The sequence below is a fragment of the Ustilago hordei genome, assembly GCF_900519145.1.
Source record: "Ustilago hordei strain Uho2 genome assembly, contig: UHO2_contig_02, whole genome shotgun sequence".
NCBI classification, from domain to species: Eukaryota; Fungi; Basidiomycota; class Ustilaginomycetes; order Ustilaginales; family Ustilaginaceae; genus Ustilago; species Ustilago hordei.
In genome coordinates this window covers 323069-346005 of record NW_024545252.1, presented here as the reverse complement: position 1 = coordinate 346005, position 22937 = coordinate 323069, and the positions used below count along the sequence as shown (strand labels likewise).

Below are 22937 nucleotides of genomic sequence, written 5' to 3'. Positions count from 1 at the left end.
CTGCCGCTCAGCTGTTCCAGACAGCACCACAAATTCACACTACAAAAATGGATGTCTGTGCTTGCTTTGCATCGATCTTGTCTAGAGGCATCCAAACGGACGAATGAAGGAGAAAGTACCGCTACTTGGTCCCACGAACAATTATCGCACCTCGCGAATGATCCACATCGTATCTCCACCCTTCTCTATCCAACATCTTAGCAACTGCCGGACGCAATACAGCAATCTGATGAGGCGAATGTCTCCCGACACCCGTGATGATCTTGAACGGTGGTGGATTCATCCCCGGCCCAGGTCGCGCGTACCACCTCGTCACCTGCTCCCTCACAATCGACAATGCTTCATGCACCGTCACACCGTGCAGGTCGATCGTGTTGCTCGCCACGGTATTGAATGCTGTAGGCTGCGTACCTGGTCGGACAACACCGATGGCTGCTCTACGGCGATCTTCGACAAGAGCTTGGGAAGCACGAAGGGACCAAGCGCGTGATTTTGCGTCTAAACGACGGGCTTCGTCAGCATAGTGCCATGCAATACCACCTCTACCACCGTCGCCACCTTTGCCTCCGGTACGGACACCGCCACGTTGAGTCTTCCAGGCGGAAGCAGCCTTGCGAAGGACTTCATCTCGACGCATGCGGTATCCTTCAGCTACGAGACGGTATTCTGTCATACGACGTAAGGGGTCGTAGTGGGCTGTGTGGGAGGCAAGACCTCTTTCGATTGCGACTGGGTCGTTCAGAAGGTCGTTATCTGCTGCGGGGTTGACGAATGCAGAACTGGCAGGGAAGACGGATGCGACGGCTGAGCCTGATCGGAAAGCCTCTGCTGCACCAGAAGTAGGGCCGGGCATCTTGCGGCCAACGACATTCGAGTAGAAACTTCCTCCACCGCCATTTGAATTGCCCTTCGCGAGCGCAGCCTGTGATGGATTGGGGAAGGTCTTTACAAACTTGCCTTCTCCTGCACGAGCATCGATAACATAGCCCTTAACACTAGCAGCTTCAACACTCTTCGGCACTTCTGCAGCACCTAACTCCCTCAACCTACCCATCGGATCCAACGCGTCCACCTCACCCACCTGCTGCTGCACCAACCCTTGCAATTGTAACAAATCCAACGCTGCATCCTGTCTCCCCTTGGTCGCCCTCAACGCTTTACTCGCTGCACTCTGCGTCACTCCTCTAATAGCCGCAATGCCATTTGCTATGTTCTCCGCTGTCCCACTAGGCGCGTCTCCCGCTTCGTCCAGACTTGAGAGTGTCGGATACTTGTCCGCCTCCCCCTCGAGTAGCCTTGCAAAACAGACCGCGAGATTAAAGGACGAAGAGTTGTACGTGGATGTGGTTTTGCTCGACTCGATGTCCAGTAGAGTCGAAAGTTGTGCGAGGACGGAGGAGGTGAGAAGCCATTGATTGTCCGATACTGGTCGATCTGCGTCTGGGTCACGAGAAGCGGCTTCTTCCTCGGCGGCGAGTTTAGCTGCTAATTCTTCGTCTGTCAGTTGCGGGAGGGGTGTGCTGGTGCGAGATCGTTGTGAGGAAGGAGTGTCTGCGAGCTTTTTGAGGAGGGTGTTGGAAGAAGGGCCTCCGTGACGGGCATCGGTGAGGTTGACTGTGAGCTTGCCTTTGTCCTTAGCACCAGTGGTTGGGAATCCGGTAGAGACAAGTCTCTGTTCTTGTTGTAGTCGCTTTCGAGCAGCGCGACGTTTCTTGCCTTTGAGGTTGGGATCTTCCGGCCCGGCTACACCAGTGCCGTTGACGAGCGCTTCGTAATCCAATCCTCCCCCTTTGCGTGTTTCACCGCCACTAGAAGCAGATGCTTGGGAAGCAATAGCACTCCTCGCATCCTCCGCTTCAATCAGATCAATAGTCATAATCGTATCCAACGTCGTCTGCACATCTCCATGCGAATCATTAAATGTCTCCCTTAGAAACTCGACCGTGCGCGAAGGAAATGCATGTTGCAAGAAGAGCACCGGATCGAAAGTATCCCTGTACTTCATGTCCTTCCTCCCAGCACCATTCACATCAGAGCTCCCGGGAGCGACAGAAGATGGATCGATAGGATGCGATCCAGAAAGCTCGCCTAGTCGTACCGCTTCTTCGCTCTCAGCTTGGATCAGCTTTTCAGCTGTACGTGGGCAAGTGGAGGAGAGAAGCTGGTGGCCAGGTTCAGAAGTGGCAGCTGTGGAAGCTTCTGTGTCAGAAGTATCTTCATCAGTGAGGCGAAGATTGTCTGGATCTTGCGAGGTTTGGTCGATTAGAGACCATTCGTTGAGGAGTCGTTCGACGGTTGCTGCGTCTGCTGCGGTGTTCTGTGGTGAGCTGAGGGCCGAGCTGCTTGTCGAGGCGGTGGTGCTGGTGTCTGTGGACGCCGTATTTGTGGTGGCTGTTCTTGATGAGGAGGATGGAGCGGTGTCATTAGAGCTGGTATCATCTCCATTCGTCAATTTACTGCCAAATGCTTTTCTTCGAGCCGAAGCTCCGCCGGTGGAGCGCGATGGTCTGGCATCTTCTTGAGCCTTCTGCGAGGGTCGAGGTGGAGACGCTGGCTCTGGCTGTGAATCGGGCACAGCAGCAGCAGCAAGCGTCTGGCAAACCTCCTTTGCGCTTTGAAGTGTCTGTCCGGGCTCGTAGGCAATGGCTGCAACAAGAGTAGTATCGAGCGGTGGGCAGAAGAGCTCGCTTAACTGCGCCTGGATCTCGTCTGGCGACATGGCTGCAGATTTGTATGAGTGTTTCGGGGTGGACAGGAGGCTTTCTTGATATCCCTCCTGTGGTCGTTGCTTATCAGCTCATGTTGGACCTCGATGGAGTCTTGAGTGAGGCAAAGGGAGATGGAAGAAAGGGAAGGTCCTGCGAACAAAGCCAAGTGAATTTGTAAGGAGGTCCAGAAGATACGTCAGGAACTCCAGAAGATACGTCAGGAACTCCAACAAATCTCTGTAAGAAGAAAGTGCGCCGCTGCTGTTATGCGCCGTGTTACTTCATTTGAGCGCGTGCGTCACTGTGTCATCCTGCGCAATTGTAGCCGTGATGGATTTCTCCACATTCGAGCAATTTTGGCCGAACGCTCAAGATGTCAGACCGAACAACACAGACAATTCAAAAATGTCAACAAAAATGAAAGCATTCACGACGCAATAAGCACGCCTGTTGTTGGGCGACGCCTTGCACAATTCGGCTACGCACGGACTTGATGGCCAGCCACAAGAATTTGTGAATCGTTCTTGAAGTACATGTCATCCCGCCGTCCTTCCTTGTTCTCCGCATCCATCTCGAGATCAAGCACTCCACACCTCCACGCACATACATCATGGTTCCCACGGACCCCATCGTAGCATGGCTGCAACCGTACGCCGACAAGTACGGCATGCACCATCTTCCCACCCATGTTCCAACGCTCATTCGTTCGACTTTGCTCTGGTTTGCCATCCAGACCCTATCTTCCCAAGTCTGCCCCCGTTTATTCCCCCAAACATTCGCCAAGCTCAACCGCAAGGCACGCATCAGCTGGGATATCCACGTCGTCTCCTTCGTCCACGCTGCCGTTATCACCCCCTTGGCAGCTCGCGTTTGGTGGAAAGCTCGTCAGACCAACGCTCTCGGCATCCACACCCACCCTCTCGCCGTAGACCGACTTTACGGATACGACCACGAGGCAGCCCAAATTTACGCCATCGCCCAAGGCTACTTCGTCTGGGACTCGGTCACCTCCATCCTCCACGAAGGTCCCGGATTCATCGCTCACGGTCTCGTAGCTTTGATCGCATTCACCCTCGTCTTCCACCCCATCTTCATGTACGACGGAATGGGCTTCTTGCTATGGGAACTTTCCACTCCTTTCCTCAACATTCATTGGTTCCTCGATAAACTCGGAAAAACAGGCAGCAAAGCTCAGCTGATCAACGCATTTTTCCTCCTCTCCGCATACGTGGGAGCCAGGTTGACGTTTGGAGTGTACAACAGTTTCAGCTTTTTCAAGTTCGTTGTGGCGCCGAGTAAGCCTCATTTCCCACCGATTCCTGGGCATTTGAAGGCGTTCTATATGGCGGGAAATGTGATTTTGAACAGCTTGAACTTTTTCTGGTTCAGAGCAATGGTTAGGGCCGTGCAGAAGAGGTTCACGATTAAACCGGATCAGGGGGATAAGGTCGATCCTCAGAAGGTGATCAGGGGTCAGCAGGGTGTGAAAGTTGGTGTGGAGGGAAAGGATGATGAGAAGTTTTGGCAGGAGGCTGGTGCTGATAAGAAGTCGCAGTAGATGCGATCGTTAACGACGAGTAGATCGCTTGTGGCTCATGCATGTTCGCTCAAGAAGTCGTAGAGGATCAGTACAGTTTCACATGCAGAAGAAAAGAAGCAATCAAAGCAAATCAAACATGGACATCGGATCAAGTGCTGAAGACTGTATGACTGTTTCATTGAGTCCTGCTGCCCTGCATCTAGTTCCCAGCAAGAAGAGTCTGTTTCATCTTCTCAAACAGCTGATCCACCTGTGTGCTAAACTTCTTGGTCTCTGCTTCGACCTTCTTACTCTCCTTCTCACCCTCACTCTTGCCCACCACTTTCCTGTCAATATCGCTCTTGATCTGTTTCTGCGCTTTGTGTCTAGCATCGCGAATACTGACCCTAGCATTTTCGCAGATGCGGGTCAAATCCTTCACCATCGCCTGTCTCGACTCTGTAGTTGGTTGCGGCACAGCTACACGAATAATGTTTTCATCTCCCGGGTTCTGATGCGCTTGAGTCTGCGGTGTGAGCCCTAGATCAGCAGCGTAAATAGCCCTTTCGATGTGTTTGACCATGTCAGCATCGAACGCAGTCACGATCAGCGCTCCATCCCGCACTCCGACCGTAGCGAACTCTCGAAGCGGATGAAGAGATTTACCTGAACTCCCAGTTCCAGGGTACTCCACTTTCACCGAGTCCAACAGAGCTGGGTCTGCACGTCCAAAAGAACCCACAAGAGTGGAAGTGGTGGATCGACATCGCTCTACAGCACGGGACATATGGGAGGAGATAGCGTCAAAATCGAATCCTTCGTCGGGGAGGTCTTGGTTGCGGGTGGAAGTTTTGTACTCGGCATTGTCTTGTTCGGTGTCTCCACGTTTGGATTTGGCGCCGCGAGAGGTGGGTTGGGCACCGCGGTTGCCTTTGGATCCTTTGCCTTTTGTTTTCATGACGGGGACATCGTCGGCTTCTGCAGCGTTAGGGTCGATATATTGTGCTGAGGACCGTTTGGATTTGTAGCGGCGCTGGAGGGAGAGGCCAGGGCGGAGAGAGGGGAGTTGGGAGGAGCCAGAGGCAATTAGTAGTGAGGAGACAAGGGTTGCCGTGCAGGCCAATCGGTTTGTCTGGGTGCGAGAAGAAGATGCGATAGCGGAGCGCGATGAAGAGCGCAGTGCCATAAGAAGGCTAGCAGCGCGTTGAGATGTTGCTGCGGCCATGATGTCGAGCAGGCTTGAAGGGTAGTGTAAGAAGCTAACAAGAAAGGTCGAGGAGGTGCGAACCAGAAGTGATGAGCTGAGATTGGTCCAAGCATCCTGCATGCAAAAACTTGTCGCAAGAAGAGCATCGAAAAAGAAAAAGAAAAGCAGAATTAGTGTTGCTTTAAGTAGGCCTAACACACTTGAAGAAAAGCCAAGTGGAGGCTTGCGGAGCCCAAATTATGAACATGACAAAGGCTGCGTCGCTGCTGAAGGATGCAGAACTCAGGAACGGTAAGAAGATCTTTACGGATCGTACCAAGATGTCTCAGCCAGGAATACAACAAAGCACCATCCAGCCAAACAGCAGATCATGAACAAATGGCGGAACAAGTCGCAAGTAGCGATGCCGAGGTACCATAGAGGTGAAATGGTCGATCAAGCAAGCGGACCCTTGACAAAGATCCTCCCATCCGAATGTACGCGATTGTGTGTGTGTGTGTGTGTGCTTCGGCACATTCTTTCCGAGCGATCCCGCATCCCTTTCTCATTCTAGCTCTCCCCTGCCACCTTCCATCCTTACCACCTTCTGCCTACCATCTCTCTCTCCTTATACCCCCCAAACGAAACTGGCCAAAGATGGAATACCTCAAAATAGCCCACCAAGTGGTCACCGAACCTCTCCTCTGTCACCTCAACCTCCTCACCCCTGGCGGAGGCGACCCTACCTATGGCCGCACCAACATCCCTTATTCTGCCGCAGAACATCGTCTCATCTACTCCAATCCCGAAGTCTCTGCTATCCGACGTCGTGTTCTCATCCCTGCTCATTCTTTGCTCGAATCCGGTTCGTGGGATAAGGAAAAATGGTCCTGGGTCACGTACTACATCTGGACCTGCCCTGCCGCACTCGAATCCGAACAGCTCCACGCAGATATTGTCATGGCACACGGAATCAACGATTACGCAGGGAAACTCGCTCCGCATGCATTGCATTTCATGAAACGTGGGTTTAGGGTGATTGCGATCGATCTTCCTAGTTTCGGCAGGAGTACAGGTTTGCATGGTTATTTGCCAAGTATGAAGATCAATGCTCGAGCCATGCATGCTGTGGTGATGGATGTGAGAACCTGGGATGAGGAGTCTGGTCTTTTGGGAAAAGCGGGGAGGGAGAGGAAGTTGTTTGCTGAAGGCCACTCAATGGGAGCTTTCACCGTTTTATACTATGCCGCTCTATACCCTCCCCTCGCACCAGGGAAAGATGGTGGACCGGATCTGACTTTGAAGCAAAAACCTAGTGAACAAGCCAAAACGACCTTGGACGAAGAACTGGTCGAAGAAGCACTGAACGCACACGAACGCACCCCTCTCGCACATCATCATCCGGAACACGACTCTCGTAGCAACTCCAACGGGTACGCTTCTTCCTCTGTCGTCCCTGGAAAAGCAGCTCCTTACCGCCCAAGCCTATCGGGTGTAGCAGTAGCAGCACCCATGATCACCATTTCTTCCCAATCCCGACCCTCCAAAGCTATCGAATACATCGCCCACATCCTTCGCCTCTTCGCTGGCCGTCTCCCCCTAGCCTCCGCCATCAAGGGAAACATTTCAGACGACCCGAAAGTAGAGGACGAATTCAATACCGATCCGCTCACCTACAAAGGCAAAGTTCGCATCAGCACTGGCTTAGCCATTTTGGACGGGATAGATGATCTAGCAGAGAAGGCGCATTTGATTACATGCCCATTGACGATCCATCATGGTGCGAACGATAGAGTTACCGATCCGAATGGAAGTAAACAGTTCTATGAAAAGCTTGGCACACCAGAGGGGGAGAAGAAGATCAAGATTTGGGAGGGCTACGAACATGTAATGATGAAACACGTTGAGGGGATGAGTAAGGAGGATACGGAAAAGACGATGGTGGTTTTAAGGGAGATTGGGGACTGGCTTGTGGAGCAGGCCCGCAAGTAACATTCTTTGCATTGACATAGATGGTAGAGCACACGTAGAGCAGAAATGGGAATCTTTTGCCTTATCTGGGCTTGTCTTGCGAGAGAGTGAGGTTGGGGTTGAGGATGAGGGTGGGTGTGAGAGCGAGACTTTAGCGCAAACCGAAACCCTGATAATGCTCAATAGCAATCCGCACTTTCTCTCCCAACAGCGCTTCGGAGGGGTAGGTGGGTAGAAAGAGGGTTGAAGTGCAAGTACTCGACCAAGGCAAAGGCCACAACCTTGCATCCTCTTTTCTATCCGTAGGTACGAGATGTATGCGCAACCCAATACCCCTGGCACCAGTCGCAGGCAGATCCTCTGCCCCTGTAATGAATGCGAGCAACCTTCGCTGGTGTGTAGCATCAAGAGCCGTCCAAAGATCCCAGAACCATCCCGCCACCCCTCCTCCCTCAGTCCGCCCAACACTGTTCGAAGGGATAATAACATCTGTTGCACCTCTAATATCAGCCACATCTAGTGGCATTGACATGACACTACTCGACGAAGTCGGAGTGGAAAGAATCGCCTGTCCAACCTCTTCCGGACTGAACAGCGACAAAGCCAAACCACCACGACTCAGGATCTCGGTTGCTGATTCCGCCCCAGCCGTCTTCTCTAGCAGCCAAGTAGAAGGCATGATTGTCTGCCAAGCTTCTCTAAACGCATGAACTTGTTTCTCTACGCTTCCGATGAGAACGCGCCAGATGAGCTTTGAGACGAACTCTTTCCTCTCGCTGAGCTTGACACTGCGATGACGTCCACCGGGGACAAGGTCTATTGTTTGAACGCCGCCATCGGCTGTTGTAATGCTGGTACTCCAGGTGAGAGAGAAGGTGCTATCGAACGCCTTTTCCTCTGTTTCTACCTGTGTTGTATGGCGTGGAACCCAATCCAGTACCGCCTGTAACGACTTTGCCAGCGTCGCATCGAGAAATTCCAGATCGACAGGTGTAAGCACCAACCTCTCAACATCACTTGCTGTCGCGACTTTGAACGCAACCGAAGGAAGCTTGAACGGAAGCGTAAGCTTTGCCGTATGCAGTGACGCCAGAGCTAGGAGTAAGCCTAGGAATGCAGCTGTATCTTCTGCCTCTCTCTCCTCCCCCTCCTCCATTCTCGCTCCCGACAGAAGAATAAACCAGCCATGAGAACCAACAACACTCCTATGACTATCCCAACGACTAGCAACGGTAGCAAACCACTCTCTGGCTGGTCCGCCTCCATCCGCTGCCTGCTCCCCCGCAAATTCGACCCTCAGACCTCTGACCCCCACAAAGTCCGATTCGAGCAACTGTAAGAACAGCGCTCGGCTCTGATCCCACGCTGCATCCCTCTCAACGCGGAGATTTAGCGAAGACGGAAGGAGGACTAGCTCTGCATCGCTATTGGCCAGACTGAAGCGTTGGGGAGTGCTAGAGTCTCGAGATGGAGAGCGGCTAAGTCGAATCTCGTTCTCAAGCTGCAACATGCGCACTTTTGCACCTAAGCTAAGAAGGAAAGGCGAACGGCAGATGTTGAATTCCGCCAGCCCAGCCCCTACCGTTCCAGGCCGGGCGAGTGAGGCAGCATAGTGCACGAAATGCTCCAGAAACGGGGCCAGATCGAGCACCGTACAATAGAAAGCGTGCGCTGGCAGTCGAACAGATGCAGGCCGAGTAGCATTGAGTGCGAAGCAGAGCGAAAGGAAGCAAGAGGCGCTGACGAGGGTTTTGTCCTGCGATTCGCTGAGGATTGTAGGGTTAGACGACATTTGTTGGCCACAAACACCGACTAATTCTCCAATTAGATCTACTAACAGGTCGCCACATTCGGTTATGGGACGGTGGAGGACAGCAGAAAGCAGCTCTAAAGGCGGTGAGAATTCGGTGTTGGGTTGGCGGAATGTGTCGAGCACCTGTAGGAAGAGGCGCTGGAGTGTAGGTCGGAGTTCGGGAAGGGAGGTGCTTGTGGATCGGAGTGGATGGAGGGAGAGGAGATGGGAGAGGGTGTTGATAAGGTCGGTGCGACTTGATTCGACGATGGTTTGCAGTAGCTGCGATAGGCCTTGTAGTACGGAGTGCCGCATTTGCGATACAAGAGGATGCGGTAGTGCGGAGAAGTCGATGCGGGGCTGTTGTAGGCCGGATGGCAGGAGGTCGTCTGAGAGGATGGGGCCGGTGGTTTCGGTGCTAGTGGACCAGATACGAGGGTCTGCGATACGAGCTTGCACTGCTGCTAGAAATGTTGTTGTCGGTGAAACAGCATCACTGCTTAGGGTTATTGATGTGGTATCAGGCCCTACCCGCTTCTGAATGGCAGAGAGGGCATGGCATCGCCTGCACTCCTCGACCAACTTCTGCAGGTCTAAGCTCCGTAACTTTTTTGTGTCCTCAGCCGTCAAAACTGAGCTCGAACCTCCCAGTGTACGACCGCCGCTGCTCTCCTGCGCCTTTACCATCGGTGCTGGTGGGCTAGCATTGACCGTGTGAAAAGCATCTATCTTCGCCCGCACCCTATTCCTTACATGCTTTTGATTATGTCTCTTATAAATTCTTGGTCCCATATGTGCCGCTCCCAACTCCTGATCTACATTCGCCAACACCCTCAACGGCTCTCCGCCAAAGCTCGTACTTGCGAACATAGCCAGCCCCGCACTCATCCTTCCTTGCTGCCACGGCGAACTCGATCGACTAGTCCCAACCGACGACGAAGCTGATAGATCGCGAAACACAATCGAGGACATAGTTGCGCCTCGAGATGAAACCTCCCCTTCTTCCTCATCTGCGACGGTTTCATTAAGCATGAGGATGTCGTCGGAGTCATCGAAGTCGAGGAGCGAGTGGATACGGGAGGTGGAAGGGGCGGAGCGAGTGATGTGGGATCGTTTGCGTGTGCTGTTGGTAGCTGCTCGTTGGGCTAGTTCTTGGTGACGGGTGGGGTAGGGGTTGAAGGTGGAAGGGGAGATGAGGGATGAGGTAGAAGGTGAGGAGTAGGAGTGAGGGGTGGAGCGGGAGGACGGGCGGGTTGCTTGTGGTGAGGAGAGGGGTGGGAATGCTGACGATGATGAAGAGGATGATGCAGAGGTGGGGGATGGGGTGGAGGCAGTAGGGGCTGCCAAGCTCTTCTTGGCTCCCCATACAGGGCGTGCTGCCTGCTGTTTGCCATCCATGATGCCAACTCGAGTTCTGAGTAGAGCCCAGAGATGGATGAAGGATGTGCAATTGTCAATTTGATGTGGTATGGGTGAGAAGAATCGTCCTTTGCAAAGTGTTGGTCTTCGAGATGCGAGTGTGGCGAACCGAATATCGGAGAAAAGGAAGAAATGCAAAGCCGGATAAAGATTTTTTGGAAGGATTTTTGGTGCCACATTTTTTGTCACTTTGGAATTTGATTTCTCCTAGCGTCACCAACCATCATCCATGGGGCTTCAGGCTCAAGACTGTACTCGAGGCGACAATGCAGAAGCATCTCTAGCGAAAGCATCCATACACTCAACAACGAACAGTACATGAGAATGAGATTCGCGACTGTCAGTCTCACATACCAACATTCTGATCAACAATCATTACAGAATCTCAATTCTAGAAAAAGTACAGACAGAAACGCCATCAGCAATATCACTTGCTGCCTCATTACGCACTAGGCCGGAGTCTGAGCCTCAATATCCTTCCCCCACTTGTCATTCCCTCTTGCACTTACTGTCCCACTCCCTGGCAACGTTACTTCATTCACCCACATCCCTCCCGGACTAACCGCTCCGCCCTTCACCATCCCCACCCTCGCCCCTTCGCTCGGATCCCACTCATCACCGCCATGCAGATACACCAGCGGCAACGCCAGCAGTGCAGCCCCAATCACGTTACCCAAGAAACTCGCAATCACGCTCTTCCACACATACTCCCCCACCCCAAAGTTCGTTTCCCTGGTCATCAACGCCGCATTGACTAAAAACATGTTCGCCACCACATGTTCAAATCCAGCCGCCACAAACACGAAGATCGGAAACCAACTCGCTACCACCTTCGATACCACATCTTTCGCCAGCGAAGCCTGGAACACCGCGATGCAGACCAACACGTTACAGCCTATTGCTCTTAGCCAAAGTTCGCGGAAGTTGATCGTGGAGACTTTTGCATCTGCGCCCATCGCTGCGCCGCGCTGCATTGCGGGTGTGTAGATTTCGGAAAAGTGGACTAAGAGACCAGCGTAGAGGAGTGAGCCGATAAGGTTGCCGATGAAAGTGATGGTCCAGCCGTAGAGGAAGGCCCAGTAGGGGACACGACGTTTTACGGTGGACATGATGAAGATGGCCATTTCGCCGGTTACGAGGTCTGCTTGGAGAAGGACGATCATTACGAGACCGACGGGGAAGACGGCACCTTGGAAGATCTTGAGGAGACCGGGGGCGTTGGTGGAGAACCATGGGTTGGCGGAGAGGATCTGAACTAGCATTCCTCCTGTTGATAGCACTACAGTGTCAAAGAGGGAATGTGAAACGGTCAATATCGTGTGTAAGAACAGAAAGCAGTGCGACAAAGGGGACGATGGGGAAAGAGTGTGTGTGTGGGGGGGGGGAGACTTACAGAAACCAGCCATGATACCTTTGGCAAAACGCTTGCCAACAGGCATGTGGTGCTTGCGCGGACCTGCTTCGATCCAGGCCCATGTTGCTTGTTCTAGTGTGACCATCTGCGACATGATGGAGGTGTCGCCTTGCGAAGCGTGCGTTGGTGTGAGGGGAACGGAGGGGAATGGCGAAGGGGATGGATGAAGCCTTGTCTGCTTTATACTTTCTACATACTCTGGATGGCGAGATTGTTCTTTTGGCAGCCTACGGTGCTGCATACAGCGAGATTTGCAGCCGTGCGGGGCCCTCAGCATGGACGATAAGACAGACAAACGCAGCGGACAATCAAAGCCAAGCGTATGAAGGGCGGTACAGCCGTTGGAGGCCGCAGGTTGAAGTCCGTCCGGTGAAGAACGCTGATAAGCCCCTCCTTCCAAAGATCGATGTCGTAGTGTGTGAGTCTTCATCGAATGAAGACCGTCGAATTATAGCACAGCTCGGCTAACTGATAAGAAAACGCAGGAGAGCTACGCGCAAAGTGACAGCTGGGGATTTACTCACGCGCTTCGCGCTGGTGTCGTGTCCACTGTCAGCTCGATCAAAACTTAATCATTTAGCTACAGGTGATGAATCGCACAGCAGATGGAGAACCGTGCGGGAGTATCTTCGAGAGTGAACACGGAGGCAAGTGAAAGTCGGTATAGGTACAAGGATCAATCCGAAAATTTCTTGAAGCACAAGAATGAGGGGAAACTGACATCGAGATAAGCAGCCGTTAGCCAAGATCCACGATTTCTTATCATGGTGGCAGCAAGGGTAAAAGGCTTGGCGTGAAGTACCACGCGCCTGGCGAGTGCTCGTCGCTTACATCGTGGAGTGAGGCCCAAAACCAGACTCCGATACAAAAGGAACTTATTAGCCGGCGGAAGTAGACAAAACAAGGAGAAGTCGTCGGGTTCCTCATGCACAACAGACAAGATAAAGTATTGTGAATCAGATGCGAACATTGCTTGCTTTACGGGATTGTATGTGTACAATGATGCGATACTAAGTAAATACTGGAGCATATTCAAGACCAGAGGATATCGAAGCAGAGATGTGATTTAGGCCGAGACAGTGGTGAAAAGCTTCAAACCCTCATCCGAGAGTTCAGCCCTGAGGTCTTCGACGTTGGCACCCTGAGGCAAGTTGAAAGTCTTTTCGACCTTGTCCTGCTTGTTGGCTTCAGAGGCACGAGTGAAGCTGACCTCTACAAAGTCATCGTCGCCATCGTTGGTTTCGGGCGTGACGATCTCTTCGCCGTTCTCGTCAACGTCAGAGACACGTGCTCGCTTGGGAGAACGAGATCGACCGCGGCGAGAAGAGGTGTCGCTGGGAGTGGGGCTGGCAGATCGGACGGTGGGAGAAGTTGCGACGACGGGAGCAGAGGGCTGATCGTTCCAGAGACCGGAGACGGTGACCTTGTGCTCAGCTTCGTCGACAGAGACGTTGATCTGATCGGCGCGAACGGTGGTTCTGTCGAAGGAGGAGTCGGCGGGGAAGGCGTGTGAGAAGACGAGCTGTTCTGTCTTGCTGACTGGAGCAGGAGTGATAGTGGAAGCAGGAACAGGAGTGGGCTCGGCAGTGGTAGAAGGAGCAGGACCAACTTCGGCGGGGTCCTCATCGATGGTCATGAGAGCAGCGGCAGTGTCTTCACTATCTTCGTGGTCGACGCCCATAGCGTTGTCATCGTTAGTCTCCTTAGCCTTAGCCTTACCCTTGACATCGATGGCCTGAGGAGCGGGAGGAGCGGCCTGCTGAGTGTCGTTCTTGTGAGCGAGCTCGACCTCCTCGTCCTCATCTTCGTCGTCGCCCTGCTGAGCAGCCCTGAAGAAACTGTTCAGACCAAAGATGAAATCTTCAAGAGCAAGGAAGAGCTGCTTGGACTCGTCCTTATCATCCTGAGCTGCCCTAGCAGCCGCAATGCGCTGGCGTTCCTTCTCGATAGCGTAGGCCTTTCGACGCTGGTACTCTTCATACTGTTGTCTGCGCTGACGCTCAGCCTCCTGACGTTGAAGGTGGAGCTGTTCGAGGTGGTATCTGCGCTGAGCCTCGCGTTGCTGCATCTGCAGGAGATGCTGAAGATAGGCTTGAGCCTGGCGCTCTTCAGCTGCTCGGCGGGCTGCGGCTACCTTTGCTCTGCGTGCAGCTTCGGCGCGACGAGCGCGCTCAGCTTGGGCACGAGCATAGGCAGCGCGCTCGTGTTGTATTGCATCGATAAAATTGTCTGCGAAGAGGGCGTGGCTGTCAAAGCCGCAGCCGCTGAAGATGTTGGTCGAGGGACCAGCTGCGACGGCACCGAAAGGGTGAGTGCGAGTGGAGGGACCCTGACGGGGGTAAGCGGCGAAAACATCGGTGGGGAAGAAGAACTCCATTGTTGCTGATGTTGTTGCGGGGTGGTGGTGGTCGGGTTGTTGTGATGGAGTAAGAGTGTTGGTGCTAGTGCGGGAGTATGTTGCTGAGTGAGATGAGAGCTGTGTGAGTCTGATGACGAGGAGGGATGAGAATGCCAACGGATAAGGGTAGCTTTATAGGTATTAGAGTGGGCAGGGGAACATGCTGCGAGACCCTCGAGGGCGACCACAGCGCAACATGACGACGTTCAAGGATCAACGCTCGATCTCAGACTTGGAGGCACAGCGAAGGCGAGACTGTTTGACAGCTCGACACTGGGGGGAAGTAAACTCCGAAAGGCGTCATTCCATGCTTTGCCACGCATTGGACCCTTACTTCGGCAACTTTCTAGTGACGGATATGGACGTCGAAGGATTGTCAAGGATGGCCATGGATGCTTGAGGATGCAGGAAGAACAGGCAATTTTCGAGTGTCTGGACCCTTTTGGACCCTTAATCGCCGTGTCTGCGTTATTCGAGCAGCTCATGGAAGTCTCTGGAAGCAAAAGGGGGCCAAAAGCGGGAGTGTGAATGAATTTTGGTGAAGCTTCTCGCAGTTTCCATGCGCTGCGCTGCCTGAGTTTCAGCACAATTTCGCAATTTCGCAATTTCGCAATTTCGCAATTTCGCAGGATCTGAGATTCATTCGCCCGATTCCTTTTGTTGCTGTTACCTGTCACGATCGAACATTGGCGAACGAGCAAAATCCGACGTCTCCTTGGTCTTGTCACCATCGCTGCAGTTCTCTGCGGACGGCATTGTTGCAGCATCGCACTCAGTGAGGAGAAGCAGAATCAAGCTTGATCCGTCATTGAGACATCCGAGTGGCAGACGGCAGGCAGTCTAAGATCTGCAACGAGGGCCGAGGTGCAGAGTGGAATTCCGAGGCCATCTCATTGTGACAGGCAGGCACAACCGCTCAAAATCGAACCAAACAGAACCATGAACAATCGTCCTTCCCCCCTTTTGTAACTAACGTTGGCTCGAGCAGTGAGGAAACAAAGCGCTTGCCTTAGTGCTGCTAACGCTGCTAAAGAAGATCTGCGTTCCTGTCGTGGTTTCTTTTGAGCAGCAAGCTGTACGGACGCACACCGGGGTTGACCAGAGGTCTGTACAGCCTGTCGCCGCTTCCTTTGCTCTGCCCTCGATGCAAGCCCCACTTTGAAGTCCAGACGATTCGATGCGACTCATCAGCAAGCTCCAAGCTCGATCCGAAAGATGGCTGACGAATGTGGCAGCCAAAGTTGTGTGTCTTTCCAAATGTGGATTTGTCACCTGGAAGGATCGAAAGGGTTAGGGTCGCCGATTCAAAGACAGTGAAAGAGTAGAAGTGACCCAAATTTGGTTCACTAACCGCCAAACTCACGGCGAAGGCATGAAAAGGAGGCTCTGCGTGTGTGTAACAGAGAGACGCAAAAGAAAAAGAAAAGAAAAAAATGATTTGATTTGATTTGTTGCACATCGGCGAACCGTATGCTAAATTCCCGAGCTGCTGCTGTGCCTTACCTTTCTCTTTCTTGAACCCTTTTTGGTAGTTAGGAGGAATCTCGCACCATCGCCTGTGCCGCTCTTTGATCGTCACCTTCCAAATTGAAACCTCAATCATCTCCGACCACCGTCTCGATCCCCATCACCTTTGCCGTTCTCTTTTCCGCTTTTCTCCTACGACCATCACCCTCGCCTTTCATCGACGAGGACGCCCTTTGCATCTTCTTTCTCCTCTTCCACACACACATTCGTTTACACCCCACACTATCATGGCTCCTCTCGCAAAGACTTTGGCTGCGGCCGCTGCTGTGCTCGCTGCACCCGCTCTCGTCGTCGCTTCGTCCCTCCAACGTCTCGAGACAAGACAGTACCAGGACCCCAACTCGATGCTCGTCATCGACGAGCCTTCGTGCGACTTCTACCAATGCACCATCTACTGGGAACCAGGTACACAAGTCGCTGTCAACTGGATCAACCCTCCCCAAGGCACTGTCAAGATCGATCTCATGACCAACAACAACTCTGACGTAGCCTACACTGTCGGTACTGCTCCTGCTATCTCCAACACTTGCGATGCTGGTCAAGGTTACGGTCGGCCAGGTCCTAACGGCGCTCAGTGCGGTGGCTTTGTCTTTACCGTCCCAAGCTCTTGGAACGCCGGCAACTACAGTGCTCTCCGAGCCATGAACGTGGAGAATGAGAGCTTGCAGTCGTACACCGACAAGATCTACATCACGAAGAACAGCACCACTTCCAACAACGCTCAGCTTTCCATTGTCAGCGGTTCGACCGTCGGTGGTTCCAGCTCGACTGCTGCTGCTGCTGCTCCTTCGTCGACTAGCACTTCTGCTGCTGCTGCTGCTGCTGCTACTACTACTACTACTACTACAGGAAGCTCGGGAGGTGCTGCTCCTCCAGGAAGCGCTTCGCAATCGATTGGTACTGCTAACATGACTGGTTCTAGCGCTCGTCCTTCGTCGACTGGTCAGTCCGGTAGTAACGGCGCTGTTGGTGTTATGGGATCCAGTGCCACGGTTCTTACTGTCTTCGCTGCTGCGGCTGTCGGTCTTGCTGGCTTCTTCTGATCTGCAGAACAGCAACAGACCGACGTCATTCTAGCTTCGACCTCTCACTCTTGGACATTCTGGTTTGCGTTCTCGGATCACAGCATATACACACGCTCCTTCGCATACAGCATCACAGCACGTTCCTTTCACATTCTTCGTTACTACAAGGCCAGTCGACATCGTATGTCCTCCCTGGCCTGTGCCTGTTTCTTTTGTACATACTTGGCTACAATCCAGATAGATATATACGTCATCGATCTGTCTCTAAGCCTACGTGAGCGATGCAAAGCTATGGCTAAAGAGGTCCTGTGGCAAGACTGAACTTCATCGTGGATTTGACCAAATATGCCGATCGAAAACGTTGGCGCCTCGGCTGAATCGCCGATCGCGTGAAAGATGCCGAAGTAGAAGCCGTGGAAGAGACCGAAATTGAGGCACACGCGCACGGTCAGCTCCTTTCACTCCACCAACATTTGACTCATCAACTTCACCTCTTCTTCTCTTCACCATCAACTCGCATCTATTGTCTTTGCACACTTTCAGAGGTCAGCTATGATTTCTCCCATCACCACCATGACACAAGAGGAAAAGAGAGAGGGTCCAGACCCTATCCTTCTCTCCCTGTTCGCCAATCGCTTCATGTCCGTCGCCGAATCCATGGGCAAATCCCTCCAACAAACCTCCATATCCACCAACATCAAAGAACGACTCGACTTTTCCTGTGCACTCTTCAGTCCCGATGGCTCTCTTGTCGCCAACGCTCCCCATCTTCCTGTCCACCTTGGCTCGATGTCATTCGCAGTCAAATTTCAAGTCGAACACTTAGCTTCGATCGGGGAGAAAATGAAGCGGGGAGATGTGATCATGGCGAATATGCCGGTTGCTGGTGGATCGCACTTACCGGACATTACGTGTATTACGCCTTGTTTTGCGGATGGTTCGGATGAGATCATCTTCTTCTGTGCTAGTAGGGGGCATCATGCGGATATTGGTGGTATTACGGCTGGTTCGATGCCGCCGACGAGCAAGACGCTTTTTGAGGAAGGGGCGAGGATTAAGAGTTTTAAGATCGTCAGTGAGGGAAAGTTCGATAGGAAGGGACTGGAGAGGTATATGTTGGAAGAGCCTGCACAGTATCCTGGTTGTTCGGGAACGAGGTGTTTTAGAGATGTGGAAAGCGATTTACATGCGCAGATTGCAGCGAATCAAAAGGGAATCAACTTGATTCACATGCTCGTAGCAGAGTGGGGTTTGGAGATGGTACAACGCTATATGGAGTATATCCGAAGTAACGCTGAAAGTGCAGTTCGATCATTGCTGCGAGACGTAGCCAAGCGACAAGGGCAAAAGTTGCACGCAGTGGAATACATGGATGATGGAACACCCATCGAGCTTGCCGTCACTATCGATACCAACGCTGGTTCGGCAACATTCGACTTTGAAGGAACAGGACCGGAAGTAGCAGCCAACTTCAACTGTCCCCGTTCCGTTGTGAGCTCTGCGATCATCTATTGTCTCCGATCGATGGTTTCTGTAGAGATCCCATTGAACCAGGGCTGTTTGACACCGATCGATATCAAAATTCCCAAAGGTTCACTGCTTGACCCTTCCGAAACAGCCGCTGTTGTGGGCGGCAACGTGTTGACCAGTCAAAGGATCACCGATGTCGTTCTGAAAGCGTTCAAGGCTGCAGCTGCGAGTCAGGGCGATACGAACAATCTCACTTTCGGTCTCGGAGGCAAAGATAAGCAAGGGAACCATATTGAAGGGTTTGGATACTACGAGACAATTGCGGGTGGTTCGGGGGCTGGTCCGTATTGGCATGGAACTTCAGGGGTGCATACGCATATGACGAATACGAGGATCACTGATCCAGAGATTATGGAACGAAGGTATCCCGTGGTACTGCGGGAGTTTACGCTAAGGGATGGATCGGGTGGGGAGGGAGAGTTTAGAGGAGGAGATGGAGTGGTGAGGAATATTGAATTTCTCAGTCCAGGGATTCAGGTGTCAATTTTGAGCGAGAGGAGAGTGTTTCAGCCGTTCGGGTTGGAGGGAGGAGAAAGTGCGAGGAAGGGGATGAACCTTTGGGTTAAGCAGCGGAGGAGAGAGGATGGGGATTTGAGAGAGGGAGAGGAGGAAGGAAAGGCGGAGGCAAGGGTGATCAATTTGAGCGGGAAGAATTCAACTCCAATGGGAAGGGGAGATAAGATTGTGATTCAGACTCCTGGCGGTGGTGGGTGGGGTAGGAAGGATGGTAGTCAGAGAAAGGAGGGAGGGGGGAAGAAGACGCCGATCAATGAAATGAATGCGTCGGGGAGAATGGCTCCGTTGTTGAACGACGAGAAAGCGGAAAGTGGGGTGATTGCAAAGAGTGAGGACGATGCGGATCCGAAGAGTGTTCACAATGTTGGAGGGGCTCATCATACGACGAGGACGAAGGGGAGTGTTGCTGAGTGGAGCTCGTTGCAGTTGGGTGCTTGAAAGAAACCATCACTGTACAGTACTGTACAGTACCATCGATTCGTCAGGTCCTTGCTAATAGCGATGATGCGTGCGTGCTGTGGAGTCGAAGCCGTCTCGACGTGAAGAGTCGAGTTGAGATGAGAGGAGCGGCTGCCGAGCACCGGCCGAATCGACAGAGAACTGCGAAGTACAGATCTGCAGAAGAAACGTATCTTTCTCTCTTCTCTTTGCTGTGCTTTTGAGAGCAGACGACAAGCCCATCATTCTGATCTCGCTCAGGTTCCATGTGGAGCTGTCTGCAGTGTTGGAAGGATTCCTGAAACAGAATGGCAAAGCATGTGTTGGCATCACGGCCAGGCCTGAGTCTAAATATGGAACAGCCAAAGCAATGTCTTTCACTGATCTCGAATCATGACTGACTTTATATGGCAACACCTTCAACCGAAAGCACTGAAGCAAGGCTGTTGTGGTCGGGCAGTCGCAGAATCGGGATCGCCTTTGGAACAATGAAATCTCATTCCCAATCGGGCCCCACGGTTTACTGTACTTGCAACTCCTGCTGCTTATCGCTTCTGCTCTCAGGCCTCGTGACGCTGTGGAGAACGAAGGACCGATAAATACGAGAAACCCGAAAACGGCACGCGTTCCAGATCGCAGTTCCGTGGCTTTTTCCTTTTTCTTTTTCTTTTTCTTTTTCTTTTTCTTTTTCTTTCGTATTTCGTATTTCTCCGCAAGAATCACACTTGACTGCAGGAGAGCCAGAGAGAAGCGTTTGCGTCCTGTCAAAAAAATCGTGGCATTTAACCTGAGTGAGCGAGGGAGGCCAGAGGCCGGATATCATCGGCTACTTCGCATCCTTTGCTTGCGCTCAATCTTGACCGCACTGCGCTGCGTCAGCTTTGGACCGTTGTGCGCTTTCAATTCGGCTGGAGCGATAACAATGGAATGTAACCGAGAAAGCTTTGTTCGAAGGTCAGTGGAGAGGAGTCGCGTGTATCCGCTTGTAAGTGAGGTGAGGCCGCGCCCTCTCATGAGTATCATATAAGAAGCTGGACAGTCACCTGGCTCACCGTCTCTCCCTCACCATCGTGTCCACTTCAAACCCTACTGTACCCTAGCATATCGCTCCTTCGTCCTCTGCTCTTCCACAAACGAGAACACACGCACACGCACGCACACACACGCACACACACGCACACACACACGCGGTCACATTCACTCTCCCTCAAACAATCGCCCATCATGGCTCCCACCGCCCATGTCCTCCCCATGCCCATCCCCACCGAGACCCGTCCCAGTCTCGCCGTCCAACCCTCGGACACCAAGCTCCGCAAAGCCTCCTCCTTTCGCACCGAACAAGTGGTTATCGATGGTAACAACCTCAAGATCCAAGGTCTCGTCGCTTCCGCCCGATACGGTCACGTCCCCGTCCTTGACTCTTCCCCCGCTATTCGCAAGCGTATCGATGATTCTGTCCAGTCCCTCATCGCCAAGTTGGATCGTGGAGAGTCGATTTACGGCATCAACACGGGTTTTGGTGGTTCGGCAGACTCGCGTACTGCCAACACCCGTGCTTTGCAGCTAGCCCTCTTGCAGATGCAGCAGTGCGGTGTGTTGCCCGTCCCATCTACGTTTCCTACGGGCGAGCCGAGTTCTGCGCCTTTTGCTCTACCCTTGACTGATACCGAGACGAGTTTGGTCATGCCCGAGGCTTGGGTTAGGGGTGCTATTGTGGTCAGGCTCAGCTCGTTGATGAGGGGTCATTCGGGTGTGAGATGGCAAGTGTTGGAGAAGATGCAAAAGTTGTTCCTTCAGAACAATGTCACTCCTGTTGTTCCTGTGCGCTCAAGTATCTCGGCTAGTGGTGACTTGAGTCCGCTCAGTTACGTCGCTGGTGCACTTGCTGGTCAGAAGGGCATCTACTGTTGGATTACCGATGCCAAATCCGGTCAGAGGGTTAAAGTGACTGCTGACGAAGCATGCCGTATGTACGCAATCGAACCTGTTCAATACGAGCCCAAGGAAGCGTTGGGCTTGCTCAACGGCACTGCTTTCTCCGCATCCGTTGCTGCTTTGGCCACGTACGAGGCTGAGAAACTCGCCAACCTCACTCAACTCACTACCGCTATGGCAGTCGAAGCGCTCAAAGGAACTGATGCTTCCTTCGCACCTTTCATTCACCAAGTTGCCCGTCCCCACCCAGGTCAGATCAAGAGCGCCCGCTTCATCCGTGCTCTTCTCTCGGGCTCCCAGCTCGCTGAGCACCTTGAGAACGAAAAACACGTACTGTTCAGCGAAGACAACGGAACTCTTCGACAAGATCGATACACTCTCCGCACAGCATCCCAGTGGGTCGGACCCGGTCTGGAAGATATCGAGAACGCCAAGCGATCGGTGGATATCGAAATCAACAGTACAACCGACAACCCAATGATCGACCCTTACGATGGCGACGGTCGCATTCACCACGGTGGAAACTTCCAGGCTATGGCTATGACCAATGCTGTCGAAAAGATCCGACTCGCTCTCTGCGCCATGGGCAAAATGACTTTCCAGCAGATGACAGAGTTGGTTAACCCTGCAATGAACCGTGGCTTGCCCGCCAACCTTGCGTCTACTCCGGATTTGTCGTTGAACTTCCACGCAAAGGGTATCGACATTGCACTGGCGAGTGTCACTTCCGAGCTCATGTTCTTGGGTAATCCAGTAAGCACGCATGTTCAGAGCGCAGAGATGGCCAACCAAGCCATCAACTCACTTGCGCTTATTAGTGGTAGGATGACTCTTCAAGCAGTGGAATGCTTGAGTATGATTCAGGCTTGGAGTCTTTACCTTCTCTGCCAAGCACTTGATATTCGCGCTCTGCAGCATAAAGTAGCAGAACAGTTGCCCGCACTCATCCTCGCCTCGCTCAACTCGCACTTTGGAGAATGGATGGATGAAGCGAAACAAGCCGAAATCGCAAAACTCGTCCTCAAACAGATGTCCAAACGCTTGGACGAAACCTCTTCAAAAGACCTCCGCGATCGTCTGGTGGAAACGTACCAAGATGCCAGTTCGGTTCTGGTCAAATATTTCTCAGAGTTGCCTAGCGGTGGTGGAGCTGATCCGTTGAGGAACATTGTTAAGTGGCGTGCAGCTGGTGTTGCCGATACGGAGAAGATCTACAGAGATGTGACGGTGGAGTTTTTGGACAACCCCTACGCTTGTCACGCCAGCCATCTTTTGGGTAAGACAAAGCGGGCGTACGAGTTTGTAAGGAAGACGTTGGGCGTGCCGATGCACGGAAAGGAGAATTTGAACGAGTTCAAGGGTGAATTCAGTCAGTGGAACACGACGGGAGGGTATGTTTCGGTGATCTATGCTAGTATTCGAGACGGAGAGCTGTATAGTATGCTTAGTGAGCTGGAGAAGGATTTGCAGCTGTAGATCCCTTTCACTAACAGAGAGAGGTGATGATATAGAAAACCATTAGCATTCCTTCAGAACTTAGTCTACAAGCGTGCAAGGGT

At 52.6% G+C, this 22937-nt stretch overlaps 10 protein-coding genes across 10 annotated transcripts; 5 read left to right on the top strand and 5 right to left on the bottom strand.

Moving 5' to 3' along the window:
* Nucleotides 1-121: 121 nt before the first annotated feature.
* UHO2_00888 (uncharacterized protein) lies at nucleotides 122-2719 on the bottom strand (the record flags this gene model as incomplete). The annotated part of the gene is made up of 1 exon (XM_041553356.1): nucleotides 122-2719. The coding sequence occupies one exon, from the start codon at nucleotides 2717-2719 to the stop codon at nucleotides 122-124; it is 2598 nt and encodes an 865-aa protein (XP_041409290.1).
* Nucleotides 2720-3318: 599 nt separating this feature from the next.
* UHO2_00887 (uncharacterized protein) lies at nucleotides 3319-4266 on the top strand (the record flags this gene model as incomplete). Its single annotated transcript, XM_041553355.1, has 1 exon — nucleotides 3319-4266. The coding sequence occupies one exon, from the start codon at nucleotides 3319-3321 to the stop codon at nucleotides 4264-4266; it is 948 nt and encodes a 315-aa protein (XP_041409289.1).
* Nucleotides 4267-4447: 181 nt separating this feature from the next.
* Nucleotides 4448-5452, bottom strand: UHO2_00886 (uncharacterized protein; the record flags this gene model as incomplete). The annotated part of the gene is made up of 1 exon (XM_041553354.1): nucleotides 4448-5452. The coding sequence occupies one exon, from the start codon at nucleotides 5450-5452 to the stop codon at nucleotides 4448-4450; it is 1005 nt and encodes a 334-aa protein (XP_041409288.1).
* A 618-nt stretch (nucleotides 5453-6070) lies between these two features.
* UHO2_00885 (uncharacterized protein) lies at nucleotides 6071-7405 on the top strand (the record flags this gene model as incomplete). Its single annotated transcript, XM_041553353.1, has 1 exon — nucleotides 6071-7405. One exon carries the CDS (start codon nucleotides 6071-6073, stop codon nucleotides 7403-7405), a length of 1335 nt encoding a protein of 444 aa, XP_041409287.1.
* A 130-nt stretch (nucleotides 7406-7535) lies between these two features.
* Nucleotides 7536-10574, bottom strand: UHO2_00884 (uncharacterized protein; the record flags this gene model as incomplete). The annotated part of the gene is made up of 1 exon (XM_041553352.1): nucleotides 7536-10574. One exon carries the CDS (start codon nucleotides 10572-10574, stop codon nucleotides 7536-7538), a length of 3039 nt encoding a protein of 1012 aa, XP_041409286.1.
* Nucleotides 10575-11044: 470 nt separating this feature from the next.
* UHO2_00883 (uncharacterized protein) lies at nucleotides 11045-12103 on the bottom strand (the record flags this gene model as incomplete). Its single annotated transcript, XM_041553351.1, has 2 exons — nucleotides 11045-11874; nucleotides 11989-12103. The coding sequence occupies 2 exons, from the start codon at nucleotides 12101-12103 to the stop codon at nucleotides 11045-11047; spliced, it is 945 nt and encodes a 314-aa protein (XP_041409285.1).
* Nucleotides 12104-13075: 972 nt separating this feature from the next.
* UHO2_00882 (uncharacterized protein) lies at nucleotides 13076-14386 on the bottom strand (the record flags this gene model as incomplete). The annotated part of the gene is made up of 1 exon (XM_041553350.1): nucleotides 13076-14386. The coding sequence occupies one exon, from the start codon at nucleotides 14384-14386 to the stop codon at nucleotides 13076-13078; it is 1311 nt and encodes a 436-aa protein (XP_041409284.1).
* Nucleotides 14387-16161: 1775 nt separating this feature from the next.
* On the top strand, nucleotides 16162-16977 carry UHO2_00881 (uncharacterized protein; the record flags this gene model as incomplete). The annotated part of the gene is made up of 1 exon (XM_041553349.1): nucleotides 16162-16977. The coding sequence occupies one exon, from the start codon at nucleotides 16162-16164 to the stop codon at nucleotides 16975-16977; it is 816 nt and encodes a 271-aa protein (XP_041409283.1).
* A 555-nt stretch (nucleotides 16978-17532) lies between these two features.
* UHO2_00880 (uncharacterized protein) lies at nucleotides 17533-19443 on the top strand (the record flags this gene model as incomplete). Its single annotated transcript, XM_041553348.1, has 1 exon — nucleotides 17533-19443. The coding sequence occupies one exon, from the start codon at nucleotides 17533-17535 to the stop codon at nucleotides 19441-19443; it is 1911 nt and encodes a 636-aa protein (XP_041409282.1).
* A 1224-nt stretch (nucleotides 19444-20667) lies between these two features.
* On the top strand, nucleotides 20668-22854 carry UHO2_00879 (putative phenylalanine ammonia-lyase; the record flags this gene model as incomplete). The annotated part of the gene is made up of 1 exon (XM_041553347.1): nucleotides 20668-22854. The coding sequence occupies one exon, from the start codon at nucleotides 20668-20670 to the stop codon at nucleotides 22852-22854; it is 2187 nt and encodes a 728-aa protein (XP_041409281.1).
* Nucleotides 22855-22937: the final 83 nt, after the last annotated feature.